General features: G+C 37.5%; 1 protein-coding gene across 2 annotated transcripts; it reads right to left on the reverse strand.

Annotated features, from left to right (window-relative positions):
• Positions 1 to 1056: 1056 nt before the first annotated feature.
• On the reverse strand, positions 1057 to 20469 carry Etaa1 (ETAA1 activator of ATR kinase). 2 transcript variants are annotated; one of them, XM_048435478.3, is made up of 6 exons: positions 20160 to 20469; positions 19074 to 19202; positions 18573 to 18649; positions 15820 to 15932; positions 13156 to 15083; positions 1057 to 3639 (listed from the first exon to the last, which is right to left on the reverse strand). In XM_048435478.3, exons 1-6 carry the CDS (start codon positions 20362 to 20364, stop codon positions 3509 to 3511), a joined length of 2583 nt encoding a protein of 860 aa, XP_048291435.3. In that variant the 5' UTR covers positions 20365 to 20469; the 3' UTR covers positions 1057 to 3508. The 2 variants fall into 2 exon arrangements, with proteins under 2 accessions (XP_048291435.3, XP_048291436.3); XM_048435479.3 differs by lacking the exon at positions 20160 to 20469 and having other exon boundaries at positions 19079 to 19203.
• Positions 20470 to 20826: the final 357 nt, after the last annotated feature.

Raw genomic sequence — 20826 nt, forward strand, 5'->3', positions numbered from 1 at the left:
AATGCAAGCCCTGGTAGGAAGTGTTCCCTCATTTCCTCTGATAGGCTCTTGTGCTAAGCGAAGAAATGGTTAGGCTCATAATAGACATTCTTTCCAAAACATGAAATTCAACTATTTAGATGTCTTTATTTTTATTTGTGCTCTACCTTCTTAATAAATTTTACTACAAACAAAACAAACAAACAAAAAAACCCTTACATTAACCAGCCTTGCCTTTAACTAATTTTACTACACCTGTTCTTAAGAAAAAAATAAATAAAATGGAAATGGCAGCTCAAAGTGCAAATTCGTATTTTATAGACACCGATTTTCCATGTTGCTAAGTGACTACCTATGGTTTTTCACTCACTCTGTGTAGGTTGTTCAATAGTGTTGCATCACCTGAGGAAAAGCTTACTTTACTTAAAGTAAAAACAATGACTACTGACTTCTTGCTGCACTTGTGTTCTGTCACAAAAGCTTTACTGGTAAGTTCAGACAACCTCCTGATGTGGGAGGTGATGTACGCTGTGAATATGTTTTATTGCCATTGGTTAATAAAGAAGCTGCTTTTGGCCAATGGCTCAACAGAGTAAAGCCAAGCTGGAAGGGACATATAGAGAGAGTAGTTGGAGTGAGGGAGAAGCCATGTAGCTGCTGTGGGAGACAGAGGCCGGACAGAACCTTATGGGTAGATCACAACCACAGGCAATACAGAGATTAACAGAAATGGGTTAATTTAAAAGAGCTAGCTAGCAATATGCTTAAGTGATTGGCCAAGCAGTGTTTTAATACAGTATCTGTGTGGTATTTCAGGTCTGGAACAAATGAGCAGCCTCTGCCTACACTCTCCCAAGACAATGTTTGCTCTTGTAAGATATACAACAGTGACCTTACTTTGATTATGGAACTTTCTAATCGCACTTGGTATTAAGCTATCAACCGAGTTCAAGAAAGTCATTTAATCTATTTACTAGACTTCCCTCACATACAAAATAGAAGTGCTATATGATTGTAATGAGAATTAAAAGGAAAGCTTAAAGCTATTCAGTAAGTAAAACATTTAGCAATGATAAATGAAGCTCACCAATTAAGATTTATTACCCAAAGAACTTTGGAAAGACAAAACTCTACAATCAACACCTATGCATATTCACTTATGAAACCTAAGAGAAGGCACAAGACATCTGGTATTCTGTGAATTCACAGTGCTTATGAGTACACTGGTAAAAGCTGAAAATCATAGTCTAATTGGAACAATTTAAATTCAGTATAACAGTTGGCTCAATTAAAAGTTAAATAAAATTTAAACTTTTCCAGGAAACATTTTCCAACTCTAAAGCTACAATTTCAGTGGAACAAGAAAAAATTCACAAACAGAATCTGACTACAAATCATTCAGAATATAATTAGTAGCCATCATATATCAGTAGTAAGCATACAAACGCAGAGGAAGGTACTCGTTCTTTGCAATTTAAAAGTATGTTAGGAAAAAAAATGTGACTCATAACTATATGTAACTATTTCGGCAATAACCCATGTTCTTGTAGTCAGTTATGTGTCTAAACTCTGCAACAATGGTCTTGCTGAACTAAACTTTCTGTGAAGCAAAAACAGCAAAAAAGCTTGCAAAAGAATATTGCTTCCAGGCCTATCAGTTGCTCCTTTGACTTTTGCGGATAATGTCTCTTGAAACTGGAAAAGTGCCAACCCATGCAAACTAGGCAGCTCTTCACATGCTAGTGCTTCCAACAGCAACTGAAGAATGAACACAGTAGAGTGGTGTGAAGGAAGGGGTATCCTGCTGGAGGAGCACACATTCACCATCCAGAAGTGCTTTCATAGTTACCATGACAGAGAAGACTTCCTACTGAAGAAGGTCAGGTATGTGTTCAAAAGAAACAGATGCAACAGGCCAGTGTAAAAAGCTCAGCAGAACGACTTAAAGCATTTCACAGAAAGAAGTTACAGGAGAACTTGTGCAGAGAGAGACTTAGAACAGACTGAAGGCTCATGAGAAAAGCAGTCTCTTCACTTGTTTGCATCAAAACTTGCAGCATTTATTTAAGTCTTTATAATATACTCTTTGGTAAATAATAAGAACAACTAAAATATACCTATATATCATCTGAAAAATGATACACACTTAATAACAATCAGATTGTCAGCTCAAAGACACCTGAACAATAGTGAACACCTTACCAAGATGGGTGCTCTTTATAGCTAAACTTTTCTTCATGTCCCCTAAAAGCCATTTAGAAAAACATAAGCATCCTTACTGTCATATACCCTCCCCACTAGCTAAGGCTTATAGTACTGACTTACATTTTAGAAGACAAAAAGGAGGCAGGGATGACAGAGGGGAAAAAACAGTGAAGTTAAATAATTGATTAGAAGGAAAATTACAGTAATTAGAAAACTGAAAATAGAAAGTCTAATTTGGAATCCTGGAAAGATCAGTTAATTCTTTAAAATAAAGAATATATATATATATATATATATATATATATATAAGCACTGTTAATAAGCAGTCCTTAATGTGTTTTAGATTATATTTTAGTGTTAATGCCCCTTCTAATTATTTTAAGTACTAATAATAGATTGAAACAAATTGTATAATTCTTTAAATGTTCAGAAAAATCAATTCTAACATAAACAAAGGTTTGTCTGTGACTTTGAAAGGAAAATCATGAGCTAGGCATAGTGGTACTCACAGCACTGGGAGACTGAGGCAGGAGAATCACTGTGTTTACAGTCATCTGCATGACAAGAGTTCAAGGCCAGTTAGGACCACATTGCAAGACCCTGACTCAAATACACATGAATATAAAGAAAAAGAGCAGCTTGGATTGTTCTATTTAACCTATATGATAAAGGAACTGGATGATGTTAATGATGTTTTATGACTTTGCTTAATCTATTTTCTTTTCTTTCTTTCTTTCTTTCTTTCTTTCTTTCTTTCTTTCTTTCTTTTTGCTAAACTAGACTTAACGCTAGTCTGTTTTTCCTAACAGCGACAGGTTTTCAAATTGAATCACATATTCAGAAATAATTTAAACCTACCTCTGGCTAGCAACTGAAAGCAATAATTTTTTAAAACAATTAAATAGACGTTATCTACTTTTCAGCAAGGTCACTAAGAATATGGAAAAATTAATTAAAAATTGTACTGTATAAAAAAACCTTAAAGTAACTGAAAACACTATAGAGCAGAGTCACTGTTTAGTCATTTTAATCTTTTAGAAGCTTTACAGCTGTCTATTATTGATGCTCAGTTGCCATCATGTAATAAAGACACATACTTCCCTCTATAGACACATAATTGCTAACTTTTCAAAAACATATACATAATTATTCACATACATTTCCAAGAAAGTTTCATTTATAATGGTAAACACTGATTTATTAAATAATAAAGTAGAGGCCCATGCTTTATAGTCAGCATTAAATTTCTCACAGAGAAATCAAGAAAAAACGTCCTATCACAGATAGTTATTAATAGTTGTGAAACCGTCTAACTCCAATTTCATCAAAGCAGAGAAATGGAAGCTGAATGCAAAGCAGGCAACGCCTGTGCTTTGGCCTTTCTTCGAATCAGTGCTTCCTGTCTTTTTTGCTGGATTTCTTCAGGAGAATACTTTCTATTTCTCTCCTCTTCACCTAAAAAGTAAACAAAGCATAGGGATTAATCTTTTAACCTGTACATTATCCTGAAAATGATTTAACTTTTGCTTTTATATTACAATGGTTTGATCATTAAATAACACAGAACCATTACACATACAAGCATATGTTCACACATAATAAATACAATGTGGTAGGTCAAAATGATGCCAAGCTTCTCAATATTCACATTCAAGTATGATAAAAACTGATTTTTGAAACTCAACAAATAATTCATGAGAACAATGGCATCTAACCCATGACTATATAATTTTCTTTTACTACCAACTTAACTTATATAAACATCGATACCGAGTAAAAACATTATGAATTGAACCATCTATCAATCTTTCAAATATAGCTGAGAGTTCATGTTTGCAACGCCAACACTCTGGAGATGGAAGGAGATCCAGTGAACACTGCCAGGAGTATGTACTGCAAGATCATTTTCTGCTACCTAGGACAGTCTTGGAGAAAAAGCGGAAGGGAAGGCAAGGAAAAGGAGACTCCAAAGACCTATGAAGGAAAGTTGGATACTAACAGTTACTTTTTTCCTTAAAAGAGTCACAAAGTTTACATTTCATCTACCAGAATAAGATTTGAGTGACACAATGAAACTTCCCATGTCCAATTGTGTGGGAGGCACAGAGGTCAATGTGCTCACTGATAAGCACTGGGAGAACCACGAATGTTAAATACCCAGTTTCTTCAAAGAAAGGGGATACACAACTTATCAGTCCAGAAGGCTGGGATTTGACATGGTAACAGCCTGGAGTTTTGTACGCTGATTGACTTCAGACCACACTGAATCCTCCCCCAGACTCTTAGCATGAGGTTGTCAATCTATAGAATATATCTTTATGGAAAGTGTCATATGTAATCTCTATGCAGAACCCATATGTATTGACGATGTCACATGCACTTTACAAAGAGTTTCTTTGTAATTACAACTTAACCATTACTTTGCACATGGGACTGAGTTAATTACTGCAGATACTCCTAAAACACAAGTTATTTATAGCTGTTTAAAATTTTATTTTCATTGGAGAATGTATCAGAAAATTTAAGTCTCTATGTGTGTATATGTGTGAAAGTTAAAGCTTTAGATTAGAAACTACTCTCATTTAAATGACATGTAATACCTAAGATAATAACCCTAATATACATTTATGTAAATTTACTGATTAAACCCTAACTTTTTAGCAGAATCTGTATTATTATTAGGGGAGAAATATTTAGGTAGTGAAATAGAACCCTTTTACACAAATTTCTCTTGTTCATGAAAGGAGATTTAAAATATACCTACTTCCTTTCTTGATATAATCAGAAATTGGAAAGGACAAAGTATTTTTATTTCAAACCAACTATTACATTTACAAAAAAAAGTGTAAGTCACCACTGGATTAAAAGTATATGCAGTAGAGCTTTAAGTCCTATTCGGTGGTGCACACTTTAATCCCAGCACTCGGAAGGCAGAGGCAGGCGGGGTTTCTGTGAGTTCAAAGCCAGTCCGGTCTACAAGAGCTAGTTCCAGGACAGGCTCCACAGCTACAGAGAAACCCTTCTCAAAAAACCAAATAAATAAATAAATAAATAAATGCAATAGATTCATTTTAGAAACCTCACTGAGCTACTTATATTTACTTTAAAACAAACTTATAATATCTACAACTATAATTCATTGTCAACAATTTTTAATATTTCAAGGCACACTGGGCTGTAACATGGAAAAATATTCATTGTACCAAAATCTTCTACCTTTTTGGAAGAAATATGGTGATAGGTGTCAAATTTCACAACATTCTCTCACATCGTATTTTTAGGAATTAACAAACACAAATACACAAAGTTCAGAAGTTTACATAGAATTCCTACTGTACTGTTTGTAATTGTAAAAAACCTAAGCTTCCATCCATAAAACAAATCGAAATGACAGTTATTAAGGAAATGCAAAAAGCAAGCATGTGTTATCCAATTCTATCTATTTAAATAAAACAATAGATACAGAAACACACCTTTTTATATGCATAAAAATCATTCAAGACAAAAAGCATAAAGACATGAAGACAAAATTGAAGAATAATTTCTAAGAAGGTGTATTCCAACAGCAATTTAAAAAAATGACTGCGACATGTAATACCTCACAGAAATAGTTAAGAGACTAAATTAGACAGCTAGGGCTGTTACACAGAGAAACCCTGTCTTGAAAAACAAATAAACAAACAAAACAAAAGAAAAACAACAACAACAACAAAAAGAGACCAAAACATTTGTAGTCTAAGAGAGGGAAAAGACTGAGGCATTAAAAGCAGAGTAGTGGTTGTGCACGTGCCTTTAATTCCAGTACTTGGGAGGCAGAGGTAGGTGGATCACTGTGAGTTTGAGGTCAGCCTGGACTACAGAGTGAGTTCCAGGGCAGATCCAAAGTTACAAAGAAACTCATTTTGAAAAACAAACAAATAAATAAAAAACTCAAAAACAAAACCAAAACAAAAAAAAGAAAGAAAGAAAAGTAAGGCATAAAAGACCCCAAATCTACAGAAGTAAATACTGAAAGCTGGCACAAGTACAGGTCACACTTAATGAAAAACCTACCAGAACAGCAGACCTCTCAGAAAAAAATTAAAATCGGGAGATAGTATGTCTGATGTATATTTCACATAAAAATTACTTACCAACCAAGATTACTATGAATACATATATACATATACAACAAAGTTATCCTTTGAAGTAGGAGAAACAAATCTTCAATGATTGAAATAAACAAAACCAAATGATGACCACTAAGTCGTCACTGAAAACGACAAAGTAGTGGTTCTCAACCTTCCTAATGCAGCAACCAATTTGTTGGGCCAAAATTATTATCTCAGGGCCTGTACCTCGAGGCCTATAAGACAGAAAAAAGCCTGGCTCAGGTTTGAGTGAGAATGAGAACGCAAAAACTAAGTAGACATCCCTTCAGCCAGAGGGAGGGTTTGGCTGAGTCTCACTGGCTGGAGGTACCCCCATATCACAAGATGTCACTTAACATATATAAGCTGACATTCATGGCGGTAACCATGTTAACTCTTCTCACAGGGATCTAGGTCCAGGCCCCCACCAACCACAAAAGGTGACGTGGATCCTGCCAAGCGCTGGCACTGGAGGGATCCTAAACCAGACTTCTCAGAAAACAACACTCTGGACATGGTGGCCTGACCTCATGTTTGACCTCTGCAGTTTGGCACATGGGAGCTGGGATATGAGAGACCAGATTCCGGGGATGGAAGGAAGACTTGAATGCCGAGGCTCTCAGGGGTGCACCCTATCCCAGGCATTTTACCCTAATGAGCCTGGGTGTTCTCATGTCCTCCCCTGCAGACATCCATTTATGTATGCCCAGGGAGCAACCAGACTGCTTCCACTATTGCTATTAGAAACTGTGTGTGTGGCGGGGGAGGGGCACGACTTGGAGGGACTACTGATTACTTCCTGGGGATGTGAGCAGACTGGGCTGGACATAATTAGAAAAGGCAGAGACTGCATTATATTATTTACAAAAGTTTTTGGATTCCTTAGCAAGGGTAACCTTACAAAATAGGAGAGGATTGGACTAGCTGTTTATGGAACAGGGTGGAATTTGCAGTGCACTTCGGGAAGAATGTTGTTTCTATTAGGATAGTTACAAGAACTCTAGATGAGTTAAGAAAAGATAATAATTCATTTAAGTCAAGAACACCCTATGAGACCTGGTTTAATTGGTTTTGGCCCATGAGTTTTCCAAAGGCTGAAACAAGCATTTCAAAAACAGATACAACAGGTACATGGCCCTTCGAGTACATCTCGCCCCACAGATGAACTCTCAATTTGAGAGTATCCAAGCCGAAGCTCCAGATGGGGTGGTCCTGACCTGTACTCTCTCCCCGGTGGGCAATTTTGGCTTGGTATCCGGGGTAGAGGGTGGGATTTAAAACAAATGGAGAAGATGTTGGGCCAAAATTATCTCAGGGCCTGTACCTCAAGGCCTATAGAACAGAAAAAAGCCTGGCTCGAGTTCAGGGCCTAGACTTCGAGGCATGTAGGACAGAGAAAAGCCTGGCTCAAGTTGACTCGACTCCATATCACATCTGACTGTCCTGTATTGTGAAGCTGCTGAAGGGGCATCCTGTGGAATGGGATGATAGCACACTCACCTTTCCCTAAGGAATTAAGGAGGCTCAGTAAGCTTAGCACTAATTAACAGTTTCTCATATTGTGACCCAAACTATAACATTATATTCATTGCTACTTCGTAACTGTAGTTTTGCTACTGTTGTGAATTGTAATGTAAAAATGTGTTTCCCAATGCTTTTAGGTGATCCCTATAAAAGGGCTTTTTTACCCCCAAAGGAGCTGCAATCCACAGTTGAGAATTACTGTACTAAAGGAATACTATGCACAGATGAAGAAAGATTAACAAGTACAAGAGCTACAGAAGTAATAAATTTTAGCTGGAGGTGGTGGTGTATGCCTTTAATCCCAGCACTCGGGAGGAAGAGGCAGGTGGATCTCTGTGAGTTCGAGGCCAGCCTGGTTTGCAAGAGCTAGTTCCAGGACAGGCTCCAAAGCTAGAGAAACCCTGTCTTGAAAACCAAAACAAAAACAAAAAACAAACAAACAAAAGACGTAATAAATTTTAGAAATAACAAATTTTAATGGACGAGACAATAAAGAAACTAGTTTTAGGAAGAAATCAAGCAGCTGTAAACAGGTAAACCAGAAAATCTTTCAAGATGAAGCAAGTCATTTCATACTGTGAACAACCACACTGAATGCAAACAATCGTGATTCTCCAGTTAAGATTATTGAACAGAATCTAAGTATTTGCTGGATCTCAGGAGGTGATAAACAAAGAATGAAATTACAAAAACAAAATGAATCTGAAAGCCCAGACCACAAAGCCAGGCTTCAAGCCAAACTGAAAGGGTATAAAGCAATTCACTGTGTTTTAATAAAGGAAGCAATCCATCAGAAAATATGATGAAGGGTGGGTATGATAGTAATCCCAACACTCAAGAAGACTAAAATCAAAGTACTGAAATTCTCATGTCTCCCTGAGGCTACAAAGTGACAGTAGCCTAAACCACAGAAAATCCTATCTCAAAATCCAAATTAAAACAAACCAAACAACAAGAAAAACTTGGCCGCCATACAGATGGTTTGGTGGGTAAAAAGGTTATACTTCATGACCTTATTGTAAAACAAGACCCGCATGGTAAACAGAGATCTGAGAAGGTGACTGCCACCAAGACTGAGGGCCTTGAGTTTGATCACTAAACATGGTAGAAGAGAACTGACTTCCAGAAGTTGTCCTATTATTGACCTCCCTACTTGTGCTGTGGTTTTTGTGAACCCATCTACCTTTGTTAACAAGGTAAGCCATCCTAAGAAATATGAGGATGGAGAGATCTAGTCACAAAGAAGAATTTTAGTACCATAATATTCCATTTTTGTCAACAGACAGATCATTTAAGCAGAAAAACAAGTAATAAAACAACTTTCCAAGTTAACTATTCCACAAATCAAATGGATTTAAAGGATAAAGACAGAATATTCAATTCAACCCCTGCAGAAACTCTTCTAGCAAACCATTAAACTTTCTCAAAACACATGTTATGTCCTTAAGTCTTAATACATACATACACAGACACACACACACATGAGGGGGAGAAAATAATTTCTTCTGTTATCAGATCCATTGGAGGGCAAAACGTGTGTCACTCAAGAAATCAGGAACTTAGAAATTTCTAGACTCAAGTAAAAATGATTACACAACTTACTAGAAATTTAGAAAACAGCTAGGTCACTGCTAAGAGAGAAGTTTATACTAGGAATTACCTATATGTAAAAACACCAGAGATCATAAGTAATTCATATTCACTCTACAAAGCCAGTATTAACTTTGATATCAAAACAGGATAAGGATGTAACAATACATTTCCTTTGAGAACATTGCAAAATTCACTTAATAAAATACTTGCAAATCAAATTCAGTAACTTATTAGTAAGATCATGATCAATCTAATTTCATTCTGAAGATGTAGACATGACTCAGCCTACACAAATCAATAAATGTAAAAATAAAATGAAGGATAAAAATCACATGATCATCTCAACAGATGTGGGGAAAGTTTTGGACAAAACTGCTTACTATTTCATGATAATAACCCTAAAGAATCTAAAACAGAAATATCATACCTCAACAAACTAAAGAATCTATGAGACAAACCTAGAGTCAACATTATACTGCTGGAAAATTGAAAGCATTTCCTTTAAAATTAGATATTTTGGTTGTGAGCCTAGCCTTTAACAGTTGAGTCATCAGAGGACTGATCTCCAAAATATACAAGGAACTCAAGAAATTGGTCATCAAAAGAACAAATAATCCAATAAAAAATGGAGTACACATCTAAACAGAGAACTCTCAACAGAGGAATCTAAAATGGCTGAAAGACACTTATAAATAAATGCTCAACATCCTTAGTCATCAGAGAGATGCGAATCAAAACAACTCTGAGATTTCATCTTACACCTATAAGAATGGCCAAGATCAAAACCACTGATGACAACTTACACTGGAGAGGTTGTGGGGTAAAGGGAACACTCCTGCATTGCTGGTGGGAACGCAAGCTGGCACTGCCCCTTTGGATGTCAGTATGGTGATTTCTCAGAAAAGTAGGAAACAACCTTCCTCAAGACCCAGCAATACCACTTTTGGGTATATATCGAAAGAATGCTCCATCCTGCCACAAGGACATGTGCTCAGCTATGTTCACAGCAGCATTATTTGTCATAGTCAGAACCTGAAAACAACCTAAATTCTCCTCGACAGAAGAATGGATGAGGAAAATGTAGTACATTTACATAGTGGAGAATTACACAGCAGAGAAAAATAACATCTTGAATTTTACAGGAAAATGGATGGAGCTAGAAAACATCATTTTGAGTGAGGTAACCCAGACCCAGAAAGACAAATATCACATGTACTCACTCAAAAGTGGTTTTTAAACATAAAGAAAAACAACAACAACAAAAGACTACAAATCACAATCCCAGAGAACCTGGACAACAATGAGGACCCTAAGAGAGAGAGAGATACATGCATCTAATCTACATGGGAAGTAGAAAAAGACAAGATCTCCTGAGTAATTTGGGAACATGGAGACCATGGGAGAGGGCTGAAGGGAAGGGGAGAGACGGGAGGTGGCGGGGAAGCAGAGAAAAATGTAGAGCTCAATAAAATCAATACGTTTTTTTTTAAAAAAAAATAGATATGTTGTCTTCTCTCTCGGCTTATTTAATACAGCAGTGGATCTCTTAGACATAGCAAAGAGGGAACAAAAACGACAGACGTCACCAGATATTTCCACTTGTTAACCATATGACCACATACATAAAGGGCTGCAAAACTATCACCAGAAAATTTTTAGACCAGATAAACATTTTCAGTAACACACCAGTATAAAAAACTAAAATATAAAAACTAGATTTTCTATCTCAAACCCTCTAAGAAAACAATCAGCAAAAAAAATATAAAAAATAAAACTCCAGGAGTAAAATTACCAAGGAGTTGAAAGACCTACACAATGACAACATAGAACAATGACTAAGAAACTTCAAATACTAGAAGATGGATACCTTTCCAATGTTCATGCACTAAAAGAATTAACACTGAAAAGTAGTCCTATTACCAAAATGGGTCTACAGACTCAAAGGAATCCCCATTCAAACTCAAATGACATACTTCACTTTAGGTGGGCACACATGCACGCACGCACACACACACAATTCCCAACAGTTAAAGCAATCCTCAGCAAAATGAGTAATGCCAGAGACAACGTAATTTAATTCGATTAAAGCAACAGTAACAAAATCAGCATGGTACTGTCACAAATGCAGACATGCAGATCAACAAAAATGAGGACTCAGACCCAAGCAGCTTATTCTCTACCTAGGGTCTAAAAAAAAAAAAACCAAACCAAAATAAAACAAAACAAAACAAAAATGGTGCTGGAAAATTAGGAAATCCGTATGTAGTGCCTTCCATCCTTATAAAACCCAATCAATGGGGATCAAAGATATTAACGTAAGATCTGAAATTTTGAACTACTTGAAATCAGGTAAGAAGCTTCAAAATACAAGGATGGGCAAGAGTTTCTGGAAAGAATCACTACAGTTCAGGGAAAAAATAGAATTGGCAAGCAGGACTACATTGAATTATAAAGTGTTCGCATAACAGTATATAGCAACCACAGTGAAGATACAACTTAGATAATAGGGGAATGTTGTAAGGTACTTACAACACGGGCTAATGTTAAAAAAATATAACGGATTCAACTAACCACAAAGAAAAACCCAAATAACATAGAGTAAAAATAGCAAATTAAATAAGAATCCCAAAACAAGTACAAGTCAACAAATTCATATGTTAAAAAAAAATTCAACATCTTTAACCATGAAGAAAATGCAAATCAAAACTACTCTTGGATTTGATCTTACTACAGTTAGAATAGTTACCAAGCTGGGGAAAAGACAACATACACTGGCAAACATGGGAAGATGGGAGGAACCTTTATACTCTGTCGGTGGGGAAAAACCACATACATACATAAATTGGTATGGTCACTAGGGCAGTCAGAAAAGGGTCCTCTTAAAGCTAAGATTAATTACACTATTGTTGATATATTAATGAAGGAATCAAAATGGATATGCAATAGATAGCTGCATACCCCTGTTTATTATAGAAATAGGCATTCAAATTAGCCAAGTCATGTGACCTTATTTTCCATCAATGAATGACTAAAGATTGTAGCAAGCAAAAAAGAAAAATGAAATAAAGGGTGACTATTTGGGATGAGGAGGAAGTCAGTAGGAAAAAGAGTAATTAGAGGTAGCAACTACAATAATGTTATGTTATTACAAGTATGAAAATGTCATAATCAAATATCACTTTATATGATATAAGCTGACGAAAAAACTTTCATGATATATACCAAACTGGTAACAGCGCTTTTCTCAGATAAAATTACTTCAAATTATTATATAGTATTCTATTTCCGACATTATAGTATATGAGACTGGTTAAGGGTTTTTCAGATTATAGCTTTAGATTTTATTTGAAATGAGTCATTCACTAAAGGTTGTTTTACACATATAAATGTTTTATGTGGGTTAAAAGGTCTAGTTCGCTTTTTGAAGATTAGAATATAAAGGGGACATAGAGGACACTATAAGGTGGTAGCAATATTGTAAGGTAGACAGTTTGAAGATACAATTACTGAGGTGTGATTAAGGAAATTTATGAAGGAATAAGAACAATCAGAAAAAAAATCAACTGTAATGATTTTAAAAAGGTTGCATCAAGTAACAGTAATTTTGTCACAAGTGTCATGAATTTTGTATCAGATACTAGTTATACCTGGTTAGGCAAAACAAGTAAACAACATCAATAATTTTCAAGATAATACTTTTCAAATAAAACTATTTAATACATACCTTTAGAACATGGTTTCAACGATTCAGAATAATTTATTGAAGACTGGTGTTGATTAGCCTCAAGCAGTGAACTGACAGTTTCTTTTTTCCCTAAATCCTGCAAGATTTTGCTAACAGGTAAACGTCCTGCTATACAATTTTGGTTTAACGGAGAAAGAAACTGAGGACTCTTTGTCTTAAATGTAAATTTTGAAACCTTCAATAATTTGTTGTCATTCTGAGCTTGAGTTGCTGAGGTGATGTGGGATAGCTGATGAGTACTCAACTTCTTATTAGTAATGTCTGTGCTCACAGGACCCAGACTAACATTCAAACTTGAACTTACTGAAAGCATAAATTTTGAGCTATTCACCTGAACTGGTACATGTTGATTATCCCTTGAATTCTTAAAGCACACAGACACATTTGTTGCAGCATCCATAATGCTGGGATAAGCTCCACACGTGTCTCTTTTTTCTACCTTCAACGATTTAGATATCTCTGAGTTAGTTGTTAAGGACGATGGCACCAAGGAACTGGTAAGATTCCAATGTTGTTTAGATGCAGTAGAAGTGTTACTTATACTTTCTGACTGCTTGCTGCCCTTGTTTTCTTGTTGAGTTAGTCTTTCAATGTCATCACATGCCTGATATAATAAATCATCATCTACATCATCCGCTTCCCAGGTAGTCTCGAACTCATGGCATGCTTCAATCATTTCACTGGCCACGAAAGGATCATTCCAGTCATCGAGGGAAGAACTGAACTTTGATCCATTAGTCTGGTTTGTGTTTTGATCCATTAGTCTGTTTTCTTTGCCCAAGAATACAGAACCAAGAGAAACAGTATCAATAGGTGCTTTCAAAGGCAGGTTAACACTAAGTCCATTGTTTTGTTCATTAAGATATCTTGAGTGTGAACCAGAACTATTAGAAGCACACACATTAACTGTACACTTACTGCGACTATCTCCTTTCACTCTTGCAATATTAGAGACATCAACACAACCTTCACTTTTAATGTTACTCAAAGATTTCTCAAACCTCATTTTATTTCCAGTTAATGGTAACTTGCTTGAGTCATCACTTGGATGTGATAAAAATCCATATCCTTCAGAATTTCCTAGTTCTCTGTTACATGGCTTTGAAGGAAGGTCCAGGGTTACTTTCGAATCTCCTGACTTTCGACTTAGATTCATATTTGCTCTTGATGTGATTATATCATTTTTAGCAGTAACGGTACACACTGCATTCTGACTAGTACCTTGGGCAGTTGTCAAAGGAGGGGGTTGAAGCATTTCAGCATTTTCCATAAGGAAAGGTTCATTGCCTAGCAAGCTTTCCCAGTCATCCTCAAAATCACTAGTAGTCAGCCCATCAGGATGTTTAGTAGAAGCTTCTGGTTTCTTAGCACAGGGAGTCACACACGATTTTTGCAGTAAGGCAGTATCTACCTGAGGGGAAGGTGATATTGGAGTTCTGCTTGGCAGGTTTTCAGTGACCAGAGTTTCATTAGCAATAATTTCCTCTTCTATTGAACTGCGTTTCTTCACAAAGGTAGTTTTACTATTGTTCAGAAAGGAATTTGTCACACCTTGACTTAGCTGTCCGCTACACATCTGAGTGGAACCATCAAAAATAGCATTCAGGGCTGCTTCAATATTTTGGTCAAAGGGTTTCTGACTGCGGTCTTGCTCCTTTGCCACAGACATTCTGGTGTTTCCTTCCATTTGCTTCTTCATTAGAGCACAGTCGATTTCGGGAACTGTATCATCTATCTCTGTCTGTACAGAATCTTTACAGTGGTGTACATGTCCCGCTTCTGAAGTTGCCCGGATAAAATCATGATTCCTTCCATATTGCTCTTGAATCACATCAAGTTGCTCCATATTTTTATCAAACTGCTCAGCCAATTTCATGAGTTCTTTTTCTCGAGTTTTTGTTTTTAACCTATTAAAATATCATTGAAACATTTTAATTAAAAAACTAAGAATTATTCAATTATCATTTAGTATATTTTGTTGTAACAAAACACCAAACTAAGTCTCAGAAAAACATGTCTTTAACTCCGGAATTTTACATATCAAATAAAAAAGTTTACTAGTTTGGTTTATTCTAAAACCTCCAATGCTAGTAAGTAGTGTGAGAAAATCTGTACTCTGTCAATTACGTTTTAAATAAATGCTGATTTGCCAGTAGCCAGGCAGGAAGTATAGGCAGGACAACCAGACAGGAAGTAGAGGCAGGTCAGGAAGCTCATTCTCCTCCCGAGTCCTGTCCCAAACAGAGAAGAAGGAAGAGGTAACTGCCCCACTGAAAAAGGTACCGAGCCATGTGGCTAACATAGATAAGAATAATGGGCTAATATAAGTTATAAGAGTTAATAAGGAGCCGGGCAGTAGTGGCTCATGCCTTGAATCCCAGCACTCAGGAGGAAGAGGCAGGTAGATCTCTGTGAGTTCGAGGCCAGCCTGGTTTGCAAGAGCTACTTCCAGGGGGGGGGGGGATATAAAAAAAGTTAATAAGAAGCCTGAGCTTATGGGCCAATCAGTTTATAACTAATGTAGACCTCTGTGTGATTTTCTTTGGGTCTTAAGAATGCGGGAATCAGGGAGGACAAAAACCTCAGTCAGCAAGTAAGGATATCTGCCTCATTGAATTATAAGAAGGTGAAGTCTGAACTCACTTTGTACAGCGGATTTTCACCCTTGACTTTTCTTTTGCTACGCCGGGAGTACAAGGAATAGCAGTGTCACCAATCCACACACCCAGCATGGAGTTTGTCACTGGTTTTTCGTCCTTTGAAAGAAGGAAGAAAAAGAACATATGAGCACCACAAAATAAGAGACTAACCCTTCTCCCCCAAAAAAGGAAGGAGACTGGAGACTGGAGACTGGAGACTGGAGGGGCAAGAGAAGATGTGATACTAGTCATTTAACAAACTCAAACAACAAGAAACTGGAGAAAGGTGGGAAACGTGATCCATTTATGCTTCCACAAGTAAAAAAAAGAAATATTCGAATTTTTATAAACATTCAAACCATATTTATAAAAACTAAGGTTTGATGTACATTACCTATCAAATGCATTTTGATGTCATATACATATAAAGGAACATTTTATAAAAGGGAATAACATTTTACTTGTTGTAAGATACTCATAAAATCAGAACAAACTACATACAACTATCAGAACTGAAAATAAGAATATATCCAGAATTCTTTCTGTAGCATTCATTCTCCATTTTTTTTTTTCTTATTCTCACTAACTCTTTATCTAAGAACCAGGAGTTCCATCTTGACTTAACTGAGCAGACAGAGTAATGTCAGGACTAGTTATTTTAGAGCAAGGTCAAGGCTAAATCTAAGAATGAGGAGACAGACATAAAGACAAAAACAAAAAATTTAAAGTAGGAAGTAATCTTAGATTAGGATGTTTCTGCTGTATTTTTCTGTCCCTTAATCCCCAAAAAGCTATGGAATGAACATTATATTACAAATCAGCAGTTCTCCATCTGTGGACTATAAAGTCTGGCAAACCTCTAGCTCCAAAAACATTTATAATTTTATGGTTGGAGGTCACCACAACATGAGGAACTGTTTTAAATGCTACAGCATTAGAAAGGTTGAGAGCCACGGTTATACTTGATCTTAAGGAGCACACCGTATAAAGTTATATAAATGATGAAAACAGAGATATCACCTTAAACACCTCTTATCACTACAGAAAATGGAATGTCTAATATGCAAATGTGTATCTTAAAAAATGAAATCTGAAACCATTAGGAGGGAACTAAGTGATTTGAAGATAACTAAGAAACCCTCAAACATTTGTAATCATGAGGGTCTGCCACTTGGAGATGAGTGAATTAACTAATCCCAGTGCAGTTTCCCATGACCCCAGCTACCATGGGGCACTGCTGTCATTTCTCTACAACAGCTGCTACTTCCAGCCCATCTCGTAAAGCCAACAGGACACTCAACATTATACCACTAGTCAGGCTGGCCGGCCCAAAAGTGTTTTATTTTGCTTCTTTGATTTAGTTAATGAAGATTTATTGCTGACATACAGAACATAATATTATGGCATAAATGTATTTAAACAAAGTTTTGGTACAATGAATCATACCAAGAGAGTGGAAGAGCTGATTTCCTGCAAGCTGTCCTCTGACCTTCACACATGACCTTCACACCTATGAGAGCACGTACACACACATACACACACACTTTAGAAAATATAGAAAGAAAATATTTAAGTAAGGAAAAGAAAGAAAAGAAAACTCAGAACAGTTGATGCTCTCGTCCATGCTGCTTACTAACAACAGGACTAATACGAGGAATGACAGTTACTGGATTCCTTTGTGTTCCACGATTCACTAAAACTTCTATTTCATTTAAGCATCACAAAAATTAAAGTGAAGGAAAAAAAACCTTTGAAGATGGGTTTATTACAATAAATAAACCTATAGTTGATTATAAATTTTATATAACTTAATCCTAATAATCCACGGAAGACCGCAAGGCAGGTAATAATTCTTTGTGGCTCAATGAACTGAGGTTATGAGCATTTAACTACTCGGAAGAAGCTGTATGAGGCCTACACCTAAACCCAGCGATTGCCCCAGTTTTAAAGCATTTCTTGATAACTTTATAACTCAGTTGATACAAGTGCAAGCAACTGCAATGAGGAAAATCTGTACTATAGACAGTGGACAAGCACTAACAACCAAAACGCAAATTTACATTGCTTGTTCTATTAGACAATTGTTCAAAACACAACGAGGAAAATGCTGCATGGTGTTAAATATATTAAAGACAACGAAAGTAAAACGCTAGTCAATAATTACTACTCCAAGAGAATTAAAGCAAAATATCTACCCGCATGTGCAGGTTCTACATCTAACCAATGACAGAAGAAAAATAGGGGAGAGACACAGACATTTTCTTTGTTTTTCTTCCCTCAACAGAACAGCATGACAATTAACTGTATTACTTAAGGAATAAATAAACTAGAGATGACTAAAAGTTTATGGGGTGGGCTGGAGGCATAGCTCGTGGAAGAGCACTTGCCTAGCAGAAGTGAGTCCCTGGGTTTGAGCTCCAGCACTGCAAAAAAAAAATGAATAAAATAAATAAATACAGTACACGGGAGGGCGTGCACAGGTTACCATGCAAAACCACACCATTATCTGTAAGGAACTTCAGAATCTGCAAACTCGGGTATTCAGAATGGTCATGAAACCGTGCCTCGTGGACACTAAGGGATGACAATACTATCCACTCTACAATTTATCTCTTCTTTCAAGACGCGCACCCAGAAAGAGAAAAGCTAACTGCAACCTCCCTTGCTCTAAATACATTATTTTAAATAAGAAAGAGGACACAAGCAAGCAGGAAACAAACTCTGCTGTTCTATAAACCACAGAACGGCTGTCTTTACCTGAGGAGCAATACGGTTGACAATATGTGAAATCTCATCCGTGTATGGAGTGGGAATCTGCTTTTTTCTTCCTTTACCTAAAGAAACAGACATTCCTATAAATCTTAGGCCAAGAATTTTAAAATCTGTTGTTACCTTTTAGAAAATGATTGTAACCAGTGCAACTTACACTACAGTGTATATAGTGACTCTGCACTAACATCATGTGCATATTAGAAAAATCACTCAAGAGTCTCAAGAACACAACAGAAAATCCACTGGATCGAAGTTTCTGATGTTATCTAAATAAAATGTTACAAATACCAATCCTTCAACAAACACTTAATCACATAACAATCTTTTTTTTTTTTTCCTTTTCCCTTGCCTGTCATGGAACTCCCTCTTGTAGACCAAGCTGACTTCGACCTCACAGAGATCTGCCTGTCTCTGCCTCCCGTGTGCTGGGAGTCAAGTGGAGCACCACCATCGCCCAGCTTCCATCTAACAATCGTATCAGATTACCTAACTGTTTGGTCATTGGAGAATTTTGATCCCAGAAGATATCGGTCTGTCCATCTGGATCATTAGGAGAACTGAAGGTACAGGATAATAAATCCACTTTCACAGCTCTTGTTGGCGTCTCATACTTTTCTGCACAAAATGACAATTGTCCCGTTTTAAGCATTCACAAGAGGCAAAGTCAAATAGCAGCTTAGACAAATTATTTCTGTGTCCGATATAAAACTTCTCTGAAAACAACTACTTTAAACACAAAAGAAATGTTTCAGTAAAAATAATGCCTTGACACGTCATAAATTTAACATTGTAGTTAGTACTTTTTTTTTTTTAATTCCATAGGCCCAGGAATGATACCACCTGGTCACTGAGTTACTATCACCATGGCTTCCATAATTAAGAACCTCCTTGCTGTTGCAGATGCACGGCCAACTGTCCAAGCAGAAACCCTAGTTAAACTCGTTTAAGCTCCTCTTATCAACTCTATCCAAATTAAATACGCTAATAATTAACCGCTCCAAAAACCATTAGTGATCTGTTTCTCTAGAAGTTCTGTTTAGAATCACTTAAATTTTTACAATTGCATTGTTCTTTCTCAGGTTTGTTTTGTCAAAGCAGAGGAAAGCAAGATAACAAAAGTTTTATTTTAAGAACACATTCTAGGAAAGGGCCTTATTAGGTTAGGAATCTTAAAAAGAAGAAAAATCTAACTCCAGAAGTTATCAGAAAGGAACGCTCCATTGGTTTGGTTTGCTATTCCAACCGGATGTTATTCCTAGCAAGTTCCGGGAACAAACGACAGCTTTGAGGTGACCCTTTTTTTGAAAAGCAAAACAGTGCAAAAAAAAAAAAAAAAAGAAAGAAAGAAAGAAAAAAGAAAAGCATAGCTGCCCAATTCCCCGGGGGTAGTTTAAGTCACCGGATCCGCCCAGAACCAGAGTCAACCCGAAAACAGCCGCCGCCGCCCGGATCAGAGGCTCCGCTCTGCAGCCTAAGCCTCCCGCCCCCTCCAAGCCCCCGGAGCTGCTCTCCCTGTCCTCACTGTACCCCACCCACACCCCGGGCTCAGCTCCCCAGCTGCCCTCTCCTTACCCCCGGGGCTCCTCGGGTCGTCAGCCGCCGCCCGGCGCTGCTCCCGCCGCAAAGGCCGAGCTCCTGCCTTGCTGGGCCGGGAGTCGCGGGTCGCCCTGGACCACCTGGACCCCGGCTCCACCCCCGGGCAGCAGTCGTCGGCAGCCGCCCTGCGCGGAGTGCTCCTCCGGCCAGGGCTGTCCGCATGCTTCCTTCGCCGACTCATTCCGGCGGCACCCTCCTCCTGCCGCTTTCACATTTTGCAACCGAGGAGCTGTGCAACGGCTCGGCACACCGCCTGGGCGCCAAAAGCCACCGCCATCTTTGCAAGTAAGGCGCGCAAAAGACGCTGCCGCTGATTGGCTGCGTCCGCCTAGGGGCGGGGTTGCTGAACCTGACGCTGATTGGCTGCGTCCGTATGACGGGCGGAGATATGGAGGCTGCTGTAGTGCTAATGGCAAAGGCAGTTCCAGCTAGAAAGCTTTTCCTGGAGGTCTATCTTCATCACTTCCCAGTCTAGGGGGAATTGTAGAACTCTCCTCTGAACAAGTGGTTGTGGAGTAGCATGTGAGGCAGTACTGCAGTGGCAGATTCCTACTGAATTTAGAACTTGTACTGGCTGGTTTTGTGTGTCAACTTGACACCAGCTAGAGTCTTCAGAGGAAGGAGGAGGAAATGCCTCAATGTG

The sequence above is a fragment of the Myodes glareolus genome, chromosome 8, assembly GCF_982192425.1.
Source record: "Myodes glareolus chromosome 8, mMyoGla1.1, whole genome shotgun sequence".
NCBI lineage: Eukaryota > Metazoa > Chordata > Mammalia > Rodentia > Cricetidae > Myodes > Myodes glareolus.